The 15,000-nt window shown below is 42.3% G+C and overlaps 1 protein-coding gene across 50 annotated transcripts; it reads right to left on the minus strand.

The window, feature by feature from the left end:
- Positions 1-4,962: 4,962 nt before the first annotated feature.
- LOC126991116 (uncharacterized) lies at positions 4,963-10,565 on the minus strand. 50 transcript variants are annotated; one of them, XM_050849837.1, is made up of 4 exons: positions 8,645-10,565; positions 8,420-8,519; positions 8,245-8,369; positions 6,441-7,719 (listed from the first exon to the last, which is right to left on the minus strand). In XM_050849837.1, exon 1 carries the CDS (start codon positions 10,169-10,171, stop codon positions 9,239-9,241), a length of 933 nt encoding a protein of 310 aa, XP_050705794.1. In that variant the 5' UTR covers positions 10,172-10,565; the 3' UTR covers positions 6,441-7,719; positions 8,245-8,369; positions 8,420-8,519; positions 8,645-9,238. The 50 variants fall into 50 exon arrangements, with proteins under 50 accessions (XP_050705811.1, XP_050705794.1, XP_050705783.1 ...); XM_050849826.1 differs by having other exon boundaries at positions 8,570-10,565; XM_050849866.1 differs by lacking the exon at positions 8,245-8,369 and having other exon boundaries at positions 6,441-7,444; positions 7,570-7,619; positions 8,370-8,519; positions 8,570-10,565.
- Between the last annotated feature and the right edge of the window lie 4,435 nt (positions 10,566-15,000).

Here is a 15,000-nt window from a genome sequence, read left to right on the forward strand (position 1 = left end):
TCATTACACCCTCGTTAAATCCCCAAGAGGATTAACACTGCCTACACCTTTCCCTCACCTCACCTAAACCCCCCCACCCTCGCTCACCTCACATCCCTTTGCTCCTCCTCATCCCCTAGAGGATTAGCCCTTCCTACTCCTCCCTCACCTCCACATATTTCTAAGCCCTTCCCCCCTCACTCACCTTACCTCACATCCTATTTACCCATCCTTTCACCCACCTTACCTCGCCTCTTTCTTAACCTTTCTTGTTCTCACACACCTCACTCACCTCACATCCCTTCCTACTCCTCCTCTCTCCCACTTACCTCCTTTCCCAAACTCCCTCTCACTCATCTCACCTATTTCCTAACCCTCCTTGATCTCACACACCTCACTCACCGCCTCCCTTTCCCCTTCTTTACTCACCTCACATACCTTCATCATCCTCTCTCCCACCTCACCTATTTCCTAACCCTCCTTGATCTCACACACCTCACTCACCGCCTCTCTTTCCCCCTCTTTACTCACCTCACATCTCTTCCTACTCCTCCTCTCTCCCACCTCACCTATTTCCTAACCCTCCTTGATCTCACACACCTCACTCACCGCCTCCCTTTCCCCTTCTTTACTCACCTCACATCCCTTCCTACTCCTCCTCTCTCCCACCTCACCTATTTCCTAACCCTCCTTGATCTCACCTCTCTTTCCCCCTCTTTACTCACCTCACATCCCTTCCTACTCCTCCTCTCTCTCACTTTTCCTCCATTACTAAACTACCTCTAACACACCTCACCCCCTTTCCTAATCCCCTTCACTCTGTGTTTTTATCTCTTTCATTTCAGCTAAGATGGCGCCTAAGAAGTGCAGTACTTGTAACGGTAGCTTCTCAGCTCACTTTTTTACAGGGCGTTCTGCTGTCTGTCGACTGTGTCTGTCCAGGCAGCATCTCGAGACAAGACTGCAGGAGCAGGAAGAGAAGATGGAAGAAGGCCAGAATAAAATAATAGAGCTTTCTCTCACCAGGCAGCATCTCGAGACAAGACTGCAGGAGCAAGAAGAGAAGATGGAAGCAGGTCAGAATAAAATAATAGAGCTTTCTCGCACTGTTGCCTCCTTGCAGGAATTCATCCAGGCTAACGTTGCTGTGGTGCCAAACCCTTCTCCAACCGCCCCCTTGCCCTCAGCGGTACCGTCGACACCAGCGGACAACACCACGCAACGGAAAGATGCTAGTGGCACCGACCATGATGGCTTCACCGTCGTGAATGGAGGAGCCAAGCCAGCCAGACAAGCGATTTATCCTGTTCATTGCTTCAACAGGTTTGCCATTCTGGAGGAGGAGGACGAGCAGGAGAGCACCTTCCTGGTGGGTGACTCCATGATTCGCCAGCAGGTCGTTGAGTTCTGCGGCAGAGTTCCTCGTCGAAGACGGAACTATTGCTATCCTGGTGCTGGGATCGACGACATAACTGCTGCTCTTGAGGAGATCTCCCCCCAGGCTACTAATGATTCACTGTTTGTTATTCACACAGGTACGAACGACGTCACCACGACCCGGTCTGAGGAACTCCTGGAGAAGTACCGTAGGCTCATCCAGCAGTATAAGACTAAATCACCTAACATTATGATTTCAGGAGTTCTACCACGGACTTGGGCGGAGAGCGACTTTTCAGTAAGGCCTTCAGCCTAAACAACCGCTTACAGACTCTTTGTAGGGAGCTTGACGTGGAGTTCCTAAACGCATGGGACAATTTCTATGGACAAAATGAGCTCTTTCACAGGGACGGATTGCACCTTTCTCCCATCGGGCAGCCAGACTCGGAAGGCTCCTCAACGAAGCAGTGCGTGTCATCCGAACAAAAACGAGTCACGGCCACGTCCTCCACCCCGCCCGTGTAAATAGACGCCGTGCATCACAACAAACCCGTAACCGTGATCCCGCAAGTACCACCACCTCTATTACCAGGCCTCTAGATAACTTAAAAATTCTTAGTTTCAATGCGCGTAGCCTAAGAAACAAATTTGATGAACTGAGATGTCTTGCTTTAACAGAAAATTTTGACATAATTGCTATAACCGAAACATTTATCGACACCACAAATATTGATTTAAGTTCCGAATACAACATAGATGGCTACAGACTCTTCAACAAAGATCGTGTAAACCGTAGAGGCGGTGGCGTCGCCCTTTATGTCAAAAGCTATTTGCAACCCACTGACAAAACACCGGGAAACAGTAACGTTGAACATTTGTGCGTGCGAGTAAACATTGCAAAAGTCAACTTAAATATATCTGTCACCTACAGACCTCCCGGGCAATCACTCGATGACGACCTTGAAATGTACAGCGTCTTAAGGCAGTCACTTAATAACAGCGACTCACTGATATTAGGAGACTTTAACCTCCCCTTATCGACTGGGCGACACTGTCAGGTACAGAAGGCGAGTCACATAGAATGATCGAATTTCTAGAAGAAAATTATCTAAGCCAAATGGTTTCTGAGCCAACTCGACAAAATAATATACTCGACCTTGTTATAACAACCCAAGATAACCTAGTCAGTAGTGTCACGGTAGGAGAACACCTCGGTTCTTGCGATCATAAATTAGTGCGCGTCGACATTAAAGCTCAATCATCAGTGACTGAAAATAAAGTAAAGGTGCCCAATTTCAAAAGAGCTAACTTCGTAGAAATCCGACAAAACTAACAGAAATACAACTATCAGATGACGGCAACGTAGAGGAAGCCTGGCTAAGCCTTAAAATCACTTACTCACTCAGCAGAACACATTCGTCCCCTTGTGCGAGAAGCGAATTAACACTAATAAAAGCCCACCGTGGTTTAATAGCGAAATTAAACAATCAGTCAATGAGAGAAAATTGTTTTACAGGTTAAAGAAAGAACAAAGCACGCCCGAAAACATTAGACTTTATAATGATGCCAGGCGACGAGTAAAAGACTAGTAGGTCAGGCAAAGCGTAGATACGAAGAAAATATTGCAGCCAACTGTAAAATAATCCGAAATCTTTCTTCAGTTACATAAACAACAGAAAGGCGATCAAAAGTGGTATTGGACCTTTAACAAACAGCGACGGTGCACTAGTGACTGACAGCCAACACATTGCAAACCTCTTAAACAATTACTTTTCCTCGGTGTTTAATACTAACAGTCTTCCTCTCGCTACCACCAACACCAGTACTATTGTAAATCTCGAGCATGCATTGCCTAATTTTGAAATAACAACCGATGAAGTCCTTAAAGCTCTCCATTCACTTAAAACAAATAAAAGTCCTGGACCTGACAAAGTATATCCAACTCTGCTGAAAGAAACAAAGAGCGAAATACTCTCCTCCTCACAACCGTATTCAATATGTCCTTGCGACAAGGCATCGTCCTTCAGATTGGAAAAGGCTAACGTGACACCGATTTTCAAGAAAGGAGACAAAAAGTACCAGGTAATTACAGGCCCATTAGTCTAACTTCGGTTGTAGGTAAGCTACTTGAGGGCATAATTAGAGACAAAATTGTGAATTACCTTGAAAGCCACTCATTGATTGGGGACTCACAACATGGCTTCCGAAACAAAAGATCCTGCCTATCAAACCTATTAACCTTTTATAACGACCTCTTCACTGTTTATGACGTAACCAAATCACTGGACGTAGTCTATCTTGATTTCCAGAAAGCGTTTGATAAAGTCCCGCATCATAAATTACTTTACAAATTAAAGCAAATAGGTATTGACGGTCAAGTAAACCAATGGATCGCGAATTGGTTGAGCAACAGACAACAAAGAGTAGTGATTGACGGATTTAACTCAGAGTTGGCGCCTTTCACTAGTGGCGTGCCTCAGGGCTCGGTCCTTGGCCCAGTGCTCTTCATTATTTACATCAACGACGTGGATGTTGGACTCAATAATCGCATTAGTAAATTTGCAGACGACACAAAGATTGGCAACTCGGTTCTCACTGACGAGAGGATTTGCACAAAATTTCAGCTTGGTCGGATAGATGGGAGATGCCCTTTAACGTAGACAAGTGCCAGGTCCTTCAAGTTGGAACGAGGAATAAGAAGTTCGAATACGAAATGCGCGGCGTTAAACTCAAAAGCGTTCAATGCGTCAAAGACTTGGGGGTCAAAATCGCGTCAAACCTCAAATTCTCACAGCAATGCATCGATGCAGCAAATAAAGCGAACAGAATGTTGGGCTTCATTAAAAGAAACTTTGTATTCAAGAATAAAGATGTAATACTCCCGCTCTACAACAGTTTAGTCAGACCCCACTTGGAATATGCGGTACAGTTTTGGTCTCCCCACCATGCAAAGGACATTGCTAAATTAGAAGGTGTTCAGCGTCGGGCAACGAAAATGATCCCTTCCTTGCGCAACAAATCCTACGAAGAAAGGCTTTCTACCCTTAACATGTTCTCTCTTGAGAAACGTCGCCTCCGAGGAAAACTGATCGAATGTTTTAAAATACTTAATGGTTTCACGAATGTAGACAGATCAACATTGTTTATGATCGATGACACTTTGCGCACGAGGAACAATGGCGTAAAACTCAGATGTAGACAAGTAAATTCAGACTGCACCAAATTTTTCTTCACCAACGTTGTAGTGCGAGAATGGAATAAGCTTCCACCGTCAGTGGTCCAGTGTAACACGATTGACTCCTTCAAAAATAAGCTCGACCGTCACTTCCTTCAACTTAATATCAACTAGAGTAGAAATGCAACGTTTTGGAGTCTTCTGATTAATGTAAAATCACTTAGGTTTAAGGACAGACCACCAAGTCTGGACCATGGGGTCTGTGTGGTCTGATTTTCTATGTAAATCTATGTAAATCTCTCTCTCTCTCTCTCTCTCTCTCTCTCTCTCTCTCTCTCTCATTCCCCCCGCTCCAACACAAACACACTCAGCAGAAAAGCACATCACACGACATTACCCCTAAACATATCACACGACATTACCCCAACACGACTTTACCCCAAAACATAACACACGACATTACCCCAAAACATATCAAACGACTTTACCCCAAAACATAACACACGACATTACCCCAAAACATATCACACGACTTTACCCCAAAACATAACACACGACCTTACCCCTAAACATATCACACGACATTACCCCTAAACATATCACACGACATTACCCCTAAACATATCACACGACATTACCCCAAAACATATCACACGACCTTACCCCGAAACATATCACACGACCTTACCCCTAAACATATCACACGACATTACCCCTAAACATATCACACGACATTACCCCTAAACATATCACACGACATTACCCCTAAATATATCACACGACATTACCCCTAAACATATCACACGACATTACCCCTAAACATATCACACGATATTACCCCTAAACATATCACACGACCTTACCCCTAAACATATCACACGACCTTACCCCTAAACATATCACACGACATTACCCCTAAACATATCACACGACATTACCCCTAAACATATCACACGACATTACCCCTAAACATATCACACGACATTACCCCAAAACATATCACACGACTTTACCCCAAAACATAACACACGACCTTACCCCTAAACATATCACATGACGTTACCCCTAAACATATCACACGACATTACCAAGAAACATATCACACGACATTACCAAGAAACATATCACACGACATTACCAAGAAACATATCACGCGACATTACCAAGAAACATATTACACGACATTACCAAGAAACATATCACACGACATTACCAAGAAACATATTACACGACATTACCAAGAAACATATCACACGACATTACCAAGAAACATATCACACGACATTACCAAGAAACATATCACACGACATTACCAAGAAACATATTACACGACATCACCAAGAAACATATCACACGACATTACCAAGAAACATATCACACGACATTACCAAGAAACATATCACACGACATTACCAAGAAACATATCACACGACATCACCAAGAAACATATCACACGACATTACCAAGAAACATATCTCACGACATTAACAAGAAACATATTACACGACATTACCAAGAAACATATCACACGACATTACCAAGAAACATATTACACGACATTACCAAGAAACATATCACACGACATCACCAAGAAACATATCACACGACATTACCAAGAAACATATCTCACGACATTACCAAGAAACATATCACACGACATTACCAAGAAACATATCTCACGACATTACCAAGAAACATATTACACGACATTACCAAGAAACATATCACACGACATCACCAAGAAACATATCACACGACATTACCAAGAAACATATCTCACGACATTACCAAGAAACATATTACACGACATTACCAAGAAACATAATACACGACATTACCAAGAAATATATCTCACGACATTACAAAGAAACATATCACACGACATTACCAAGAAACATATTACACGACATTACCAAGAAACATATCACACGACATTTCCAAGAAACATATCACACGACATTACCAAGAAACATATCACACGACATTTCCAAGAAACATATTACACGACATTACCAAGAAACATATCACACGACATTACCCAGAAACATATCACACGACATTACCAAGAAACATATCACACGACATTTCCAAGAAACATATCACACGACATTACCAAGAAACATATTACACGACATCACCAAGAAACATATCACACGACATTACCAAGAAACATATTACACGACATTAACAAGAAACATATTACACAACATTACCAAGAAACATATTACACGACATTACCAAGAAACATATCACACGACATTTCCAAGAAACATATCACACGACATTACCCAGAAACATATCACACGACATTACCAAGAAACATATCACACGACTTTACCAAGAAACATATCACACGACATTTCCAAGAAACATATTACACGACATCACCAAGAAACATATTACACGACATTTCCAAGAAACACTTCACACGACATTAACAAGAAACATATTACACGACATTACCAAGAAACATATCACACGACATTACCAAGAAACATATCACACGACATTACCAAGAAACATATCACACGACATTACCAAGAAACATATCACACGACATTACCAAGAAACATATCACACGACATTACCAAGAAGCATATCACATGACATTACCCCTAAACACATCACACGACATTACCCCTAAACATATCACACGACATCACCTCTAAACATATCACACGACATTACCTCTAAACATATCACACGACATCACCTCTAAACATATCACACGACATTACCCCTAAACATATCACACGACATTACCCCTAAACATATCACACGACATCACCTCTAAACATATCACACGACATCACCCCTAAACATATCACACGACATTACCCCTAAACACATCACACGACATTACCCCTAAACATATCACACGACATCACCTCTAAACATATCACACGACATTACCTCTAAACATATCACACGACATCACCTCTAAACATATCACACGACATTACCCCTAAACATATCACACGACATTACCCCTAAACATATCACACGACATTACCCCTAAACATATCACACGACATTACCCCTAAACATATCACACGACATTACCCCTAAACATATCACACGACATCACCTCTAAACATATCACACGACATCACCTCTAAACATATCACACGACATTACCCCTAAACATATCACACGACATTACCCCTAAACATATCACACGACATCACCTCTAAACATATCACACGACATTACCCCTAAACATATCACACGACATCACCTCTAAACATATCACACGACATCACCTCTAAACATATCACACGACATTACCCCTAAACATATCACACGACATTACCCCTAAACATATCACACGACATTACCCCTAAACATATCACACGACATTAACCCTAAACATATCACACGACATTACCCCTAAACATATCACACGACATTACCCCTAAACACATCACACGACATCACCTCTAAACATATCACACGACATTACCCCTAAACATATCACACGACATTACCCCTAAACATATCACACGACATTACCCCTAAACATATCACACGACATTACCCATAAACATATCACACGACATCACCCCTAAACATATCACACGATATTACCCCTAAACATATCACACGACATTACCCCTAAACATATCACACGACATTACCCCTAAACATATCACACGACATCACCTCTAAACATATCACACGACATTACCCCTAAACACATCACACGACATTACCCCTAAACACATCACACGACATTACCCCTAAACATATCACACGACATTACCCCTAAACACATCACACGACATTACCCCTAAACACATCACACGACATTACCCCTAAACATATCACACGACATCACCTCTAAACATATCACACGACATTACCCCTAAACATATCACACGACATTACCCCTAAACACATCACACGACATTACCCCTAAACATATCACACGACATTACCCCTAAACATATCACACGACATTACCCCTAAACATATCACACGACATCACCTCTAAACACATCACACGACATTACCCCTAAACATATCACACGACATTACCCCTAAACATATCACACGACATTACCCCTAAACATATCACACGACATTACCCCTAAACATATCACACGACATCACCTCTAAACATATCACACGACATTACCCCTAAACATATCACACGACATTACCTCTAAACATATCACACGACATTACCTCTAAACATATCACACGACATTACCCCTAAACATATCACACGACATTACCCCTAAACATATCACACGACATCTCTGGGAAATATAAAATATTGCACACGTGTTCACATTGACGACTGTTCGGGTGAAACCGTTGCTCCTTTTAGACGCAAATAAAGTTGAACCTTAACCCTAATATTTTTTTTTTCTTGCTCTTTTGTTTTTGATGTATTTTGTAATCGGTTTTACTTTTTTTATGAATCTTAATCCTAATATTTTGTATTTGATTTTTTATTTTTTCATTTTCTATTGTTTTAAGTATTCTGTATTTGGTTTCATTTTTTTTTTAAGAATCTAAACCTAATATTTTGTATTAAATTTTTTTTTTACTCTGGTGTTTTATATTTTTTTTTCTTCTCCTACGTATTTTGTATTTTGTTTTTGTTTTTGTATTTTTCTATGCTTTCTGCAGTGGTCTCACTCCATCGTTGCCACGTCCCTCACGCTCACTTCGTCAGAGTCATCCTCGCCTTCATCCTCCTTACTCAACAGGACCAGGGTGGCGGGCGGGCAGGTCCGGAGGGGCGGCAACAACCTCCACCCCGAGCTGCCCCTCCACCACCTCCCCCACCACCTCCCCTCTTTCCACCTCCTCAATACCATCCTCTTCTTCACCCTCCTCCTCGGCAGGCGGCTCGGGAGGGGCGGCAAGGACCCCCACCCCAAACAACCCTTCCTCCACCGCCTCCGCTACCTCCATCCGATCCACGTTCTCAAACTCATCCTCGTCTTCCATCTCCTCCTCCCCCCGAGGCTGGAGGAGGGGCGAGTCAGGAGGGGGGACTAGAGCCCCCACCCTGAACTGCCAATCCACCGCCTCCACCACCACCACCGCCTCCCTCAGGTTCATCTCCGCAAAGTCATCCTCTTCACCCGCAGGGTCAAGATCACGGTCAGGGTTGTCATCGTCAGCGCTGTCACAGTCAGGGTTGTTATCGTCGGTGTCGTCATCATCTGGGTTGTCGTCATAAGGGGCGCTGGGCCCCGAGACTAAGCTCGCCAGGGTAGGGAGCAGCAGCCCCTGTAGGAACCACCACCAGTAGGCGATGGTGTCCAGGGCGTCGGGGTGGCCCATGCCCAGAGCGTGCAGCAGGGGCTGTGCCTGCAGGTCGTTTAGCACGCGGAGGGCGCCTCGCGCGAGGTTGTTACTATAAGTGACGTGAACGGCGAGCCACGCCCAACTCATTAAGGAACTCCCGGCTGGCAGGAGGAGGGCGAGGGGTGGCAGCGCGAGCACGGAGCACAGCGCGGCAATGCCCCGCAGGAGGTCACTCTGGCCTTGCTGATGGTAGGCGTAGGTCAGGGTGGCCACGTGGCCGGCCAGCAGCAGGAGCAGCAGGCCGGCCACACGCTTGGAGGGGCGGCGCATAATAACCTTGAGTAGGCGTTGGCAAGGCGTTGATACACGTGACATTATGCCTCGGACCGTTCCGTGTTTGTTGTTACTGTGTGTCTGAAGGAACACTTCACTTTGTGTGTTGGCCCCTGGAGGTGATTCAACAGATTCGTGCTCATTGCTGTTATTGTTCTGCTGTCCAACCTCTACCACCACCACCACCTCCCTCAAGTCCACTTCTTTAAAGTCACCCTCTTCACCCACAGGGTGAATATTACTGTCAGGATTGTCGTCATGAGGGGCGCTGGGCCCCGAGATGAAGCTCGCCAGGGTAGCGAGCAGCAGCCCCTGTAGGACCCACCACCAGTAGGCGAGGGCGTCCAGGGCGTCAGGGGGTCACAGGCCTATGGCGTGCAGCAGGGGCTGTGCCTGATGGTCGTTTAGCACGCGGAGGGCGCCTCGCGCGAGGTCGTCACTATAAGTGACGTGAACGGCGAGCCACGCCCAACGCAGGGAAGCACGCCCGTGCGTCAGGAGGAGGGCAAGCAAGGAGCACAGCACCGCAATGCCCCACAGCAGGTCACTCTGGCCTTGCTGGTGGTAGGCGTAGGCCAGGTGGCCACGTGGCCGGCCAGCAGCAGGAGTAGCAGGCCGGCCACACACTTGTTTAATCGTCGCATAATAGCGTTACGTAGACGCAGGTAGGGCGTTGATAAACGCGATATTATCCTTTCCATCACTGTGTGTTTCCTGTCATTGTGTTTGTGAAGGAACACTTCACTTCGTGTGTTTTCTTCGAGGGGTATTTCAACGGTCACGTGCATGGTCCCGCGCTTGTGTTGTCGAATATTCGTTCGGGTTTGTGGGTTTTCTTCGAGAGGTAGTCCAACCCTCACGTCCATGTTGCTTTTGTCGTATTTCTGAATTTGTGTTTGTGGGTTATCTTCGGGGGGTAATTCTACCATTGCTTGCATGTTGCTTTTATTGGGTTTTTGAGTGCTCGCTTGAATTTGTGAGTTTTTTTCTTGAGGTAATTGAAGCGTTTCTTCCATGCAGCTTTTACTGTGTTCCTGAATGTGTGTAAGTGTTTGCGGGTACGCTGCGGGGGGTATCTCAGCTGTTACGTCTATTTACCTTTATTGTATTTCTGAGGTTCCTTTGGCCTCGGGGATCAGGCACGGGATTTTGATTTCTTGAGATGGGCACCTTTCTCGCCTCGGCTTACCATACATAGGGTCGAGATTTACCACATCACCTCGGTTTGAGATATGCCGTTTTGGGGACCTTGGAGTTGACATTGCATAGGGTCGAATCTAGAGCTAGTGGCACCTTTTGTAGTGAAGATCGCTACGGGAGCTGATTGGCAGGACGGAAGGAGGGTGATGTTAGCTGCGGTGATTGGCTGGATGGAAGGTATTCTTCAAGGTATCGGCGCCTCGGTTCGTCTGTTGGAAAAGCCTCTCGTTCAAGTTGCTGGGGTATTCATGGACTGTTTTGTGATCCTTGTGATAGCTGTACACGCCTTCTGCACCATGAATAGTAAATCACCCAAGACAACCCGGTTAAACTTCTCCGTGGCCTTGGGAGTCATACAGGGAGCCCGATACGTTTAAAAATATGGCCCTTATGGTAAGAAGTGAGCGCTTTTCCCTTCAATAATTGTTTAATCCCACTGTTTAAAACATTACGCGAAATAGATGAATAAGAATAACAACACTGGTATTTGTCCCGAGGTTACGGACTAATGGAAAGGGAAGGAGAAAAAATGGAGTTGTAGGTGGATGGAGAGAGAGGAAGTGGAGGGAAGAGTATGAAAGGAAAGGTAAAAAGGGAAAGTGTAAATGCGAGGAGGAAGAAAAAGAAAGGGAATGAAAAAAGGGATCTGTTAGTGGAAGAAGAGAAAATTGGAGAAAACAAAGAGAAAGTTAATGAAAAAAATGTGTGTTTGGAGGGAGGAAAAAAAGTCGAGGGATGAGAGAGAAAAGGAACGATGGAGAAAATTAAAAGATGGGTGTAAGAAAGAGAGGAATATAAGAACCGAAAACGAAAAGAAGGAACGGCAATAACGGAGAGCGAGAGATAAAAGCTGGAAATGGAGGAAAAGGAAAAGAGAGGAAGAAACTAGGAAAAGGAGACTCTGGATAAAAGGGAAGTAGGAGACAAAAAATGAGGTAAGGAATAGTGAAGGGGGTAAAGAAGGAAGGAAGGAAGGAAATAGGAATGCCAGGGAGTGAGGAAGGAAGTAAAGAAGTAAGGGAGAAAGAGAATAAGGAAGTAGGGAGGTAAAAGAGTTAGGAAGTAACGAATGAAAAAGTAGGATTGAAAAAGGAAAGAAGCAAGAAGTGATGTAGAGGAGGAGGAGGGGAGGAGGGATGGAGGAAAGAAGGGGGAGGAAATGGAGGAAAAGGCGGATAGAAAACATCAAACGGGAAGGAAGGGAAAACAAGTGAGGTGTGAGGACAGGAAAAGGAAGGAGGAAAGAAAAGGTAGAGAGAGAGAGTCATCAACTCCCCTTCTCTCCCTCACAGATTCCTCTCACGCCCCAAATGCATCGCCAAGGAGGACAAGAGCTACCCCACCACGCCCCCAGCCCCCACCCCTCAGCCCCTCCACCCAGGACGACCCCTCCCCCACCCTCACCCTCACTCCCATCACCTCCACCACCACCACCACCAGTAGTAAGTATCGAACCAGTACGTATCACCACCACCACCACCACCGCCAACAACTCCAACACTGATATCACTCCGTCCTCTTCCTCCTCCTCTTCCTCCTCCTCCTCCTCCTCCTCCTCCTCCTCCTGTGGGATCGGAAAGGTGAGGTTTTGTTTTTTGTTTTTTCCTCTTTGTTTACTAATATTTCTCTTCTTCCTTTTTTCTCTCGCTTCCTCTCTTAATCTTCTTCCTGTTCTCTTTTCTCTAATTCTTCTTCTCTCCCTTATTCTTGCTTTCTCCTTCCCCCTCCCCTTCTCCCTCACCTCTTCCCTTAAATCCCCCCTCCCTCCTCACTGACCCTTTCCTCTCTAATCACACTCCCCCTTTTCATCCCCTCTTTCCCTTCCCCTTCCCTTTCCTTCCCTCCCTTACTTTTCCCTCCCCTCTCCACCACCTCCCTTTCCTTCTCTCATCCCTTTTCACTTCCCCTTCCCCTCCTTTCCTTCCTTCCCTTTCACTCCCCTCTCCACCACCCCTCCCTCTCCTTCTCTCACCCTTTCCTTCCCCCTCCCCTTCCTTCCTTCCTTCCTTCCTTCCTCCCTCTCCACCACCCATCCTTTCCTTCTCTCACCCTTTTCCTTCCCCTTCCCCTTCCTTCCTCCCCCTTCCCTTTCCTCCCTCCCCACCTTCCCTCCCTCTCCTCTCCCTTTCCTTCTCTCCTTCCTTTCCTTCCTTCCCTCCCTCTCCACCATTTGTAATTGTAATTTGTATAAATAATTGTCAGAATATTACATAAAACTAGGTAGTTTTTATATTGAAATACATTGCAAAAGTATAGATAATGTAAATCATAAAAGAAAAATATATAAACAATACATGAAAATAACGGTAATTTGTATAAATATACAAATACACATTGAAATAATACTTAAATATGTATAAAAATATAATAAAACACAAATAGAATAACAGAATCGTATCAAAATAAATACACAGAATGTTATAAAATAATGAATTTGAAAATAAAGATGCAATTCCACAAAAAACATTTTTTAAATATATATACAAAATACACATCAAATAATTAAATGCATTAAAATAAATATACAAATAGTACATAAAATTTATGTGTTGGTATTGAAATAGATATAAAACACACATAAAACAATGTAAATTTAGCCTAAAATATGCTTAAAATACACAGTAAAAAACGTAAATTTATAAAATATATAGAAAATACATATTTAAAATTAGGAATACATAAATATACATACAAATACATAAATAATGTAATTAAAATTAAATAAATAAACAAAATACTAATAGAAGAATGAATTAATGAAAATAAATGAATAAATAATAATACAAATAACGTAATCAGATAAAACTATATACAAAATACATGTGTTAATGAATTGTAAAAATATATACAAAATATACATAAATAAAACTAAATTTATATTGAAATATATAAAATAAAATATGTATTACTGTAATGACAAATATTTAAACAAATATGCGATAATTAAAGATAAATTTTTTTAAATATATGCTGTATAATTAAATAATGCAAAATATTGCATACAAAAAAGATATAATGTACATATATAATAATGTAAATTCGTATCAAAGTACATAAACAAAATACCAATAAAAGGAACTTAATGAAAAAATATATAATAAAACACATAAATAACGCAAAATTTTATAAAAATATATGTTCAAAAATGCAATATGTAATAATTTAAATGCATGAAAAATAAATAAACAAATAATCATAGATAAGGTAATTTTAGTAGTAAAAAAGTACAGAATACACTTAAATATTGTATATTTGTATAAAAAACAACAAATGTGTCATAAATGAAGAAATTGTATTAAAATATAAAATACAAAACACATCAACACTATAAATAAAAAGTATGAAGCTATGTATAGAAAAATACACAGAAAATAATCAAAACTTGTAATGGAAATAAATGAGCAAAATACTGATAAATAATGTAATTTTGAATGAAAAATACATATATAGAAAAATACACATAGTCAATGTAAATTACAAATAAATATATACACACAAAATAATTCTAACGGAATGAAAATATATATAAAAATAAATATTAAAATAAGGGCAAATTTGTAATGAAATATATATAAAACACATCTAATAATGTAGATTATATAAAAATATATATATATATATCATATATATATATATATATATATATATATATATATATATATATATATATA

Source organism: Eriocheir sinensis, unplaced genomic scaffold (genome assembly GCF_024679095.1).
Source record: "Eriocheir sinensis breed Jianghai 21 unplaced genomic scaffold, ASM2467909v1 Scaffold242, whole genome shotgun sequence".
Classification (NCBI taxonomy): Eukaryota; Metazoa; Arthropoda; class Malacostraca; order Decapoda; family Varunidae; genus Eriocheir; species Eriocheir sinensis.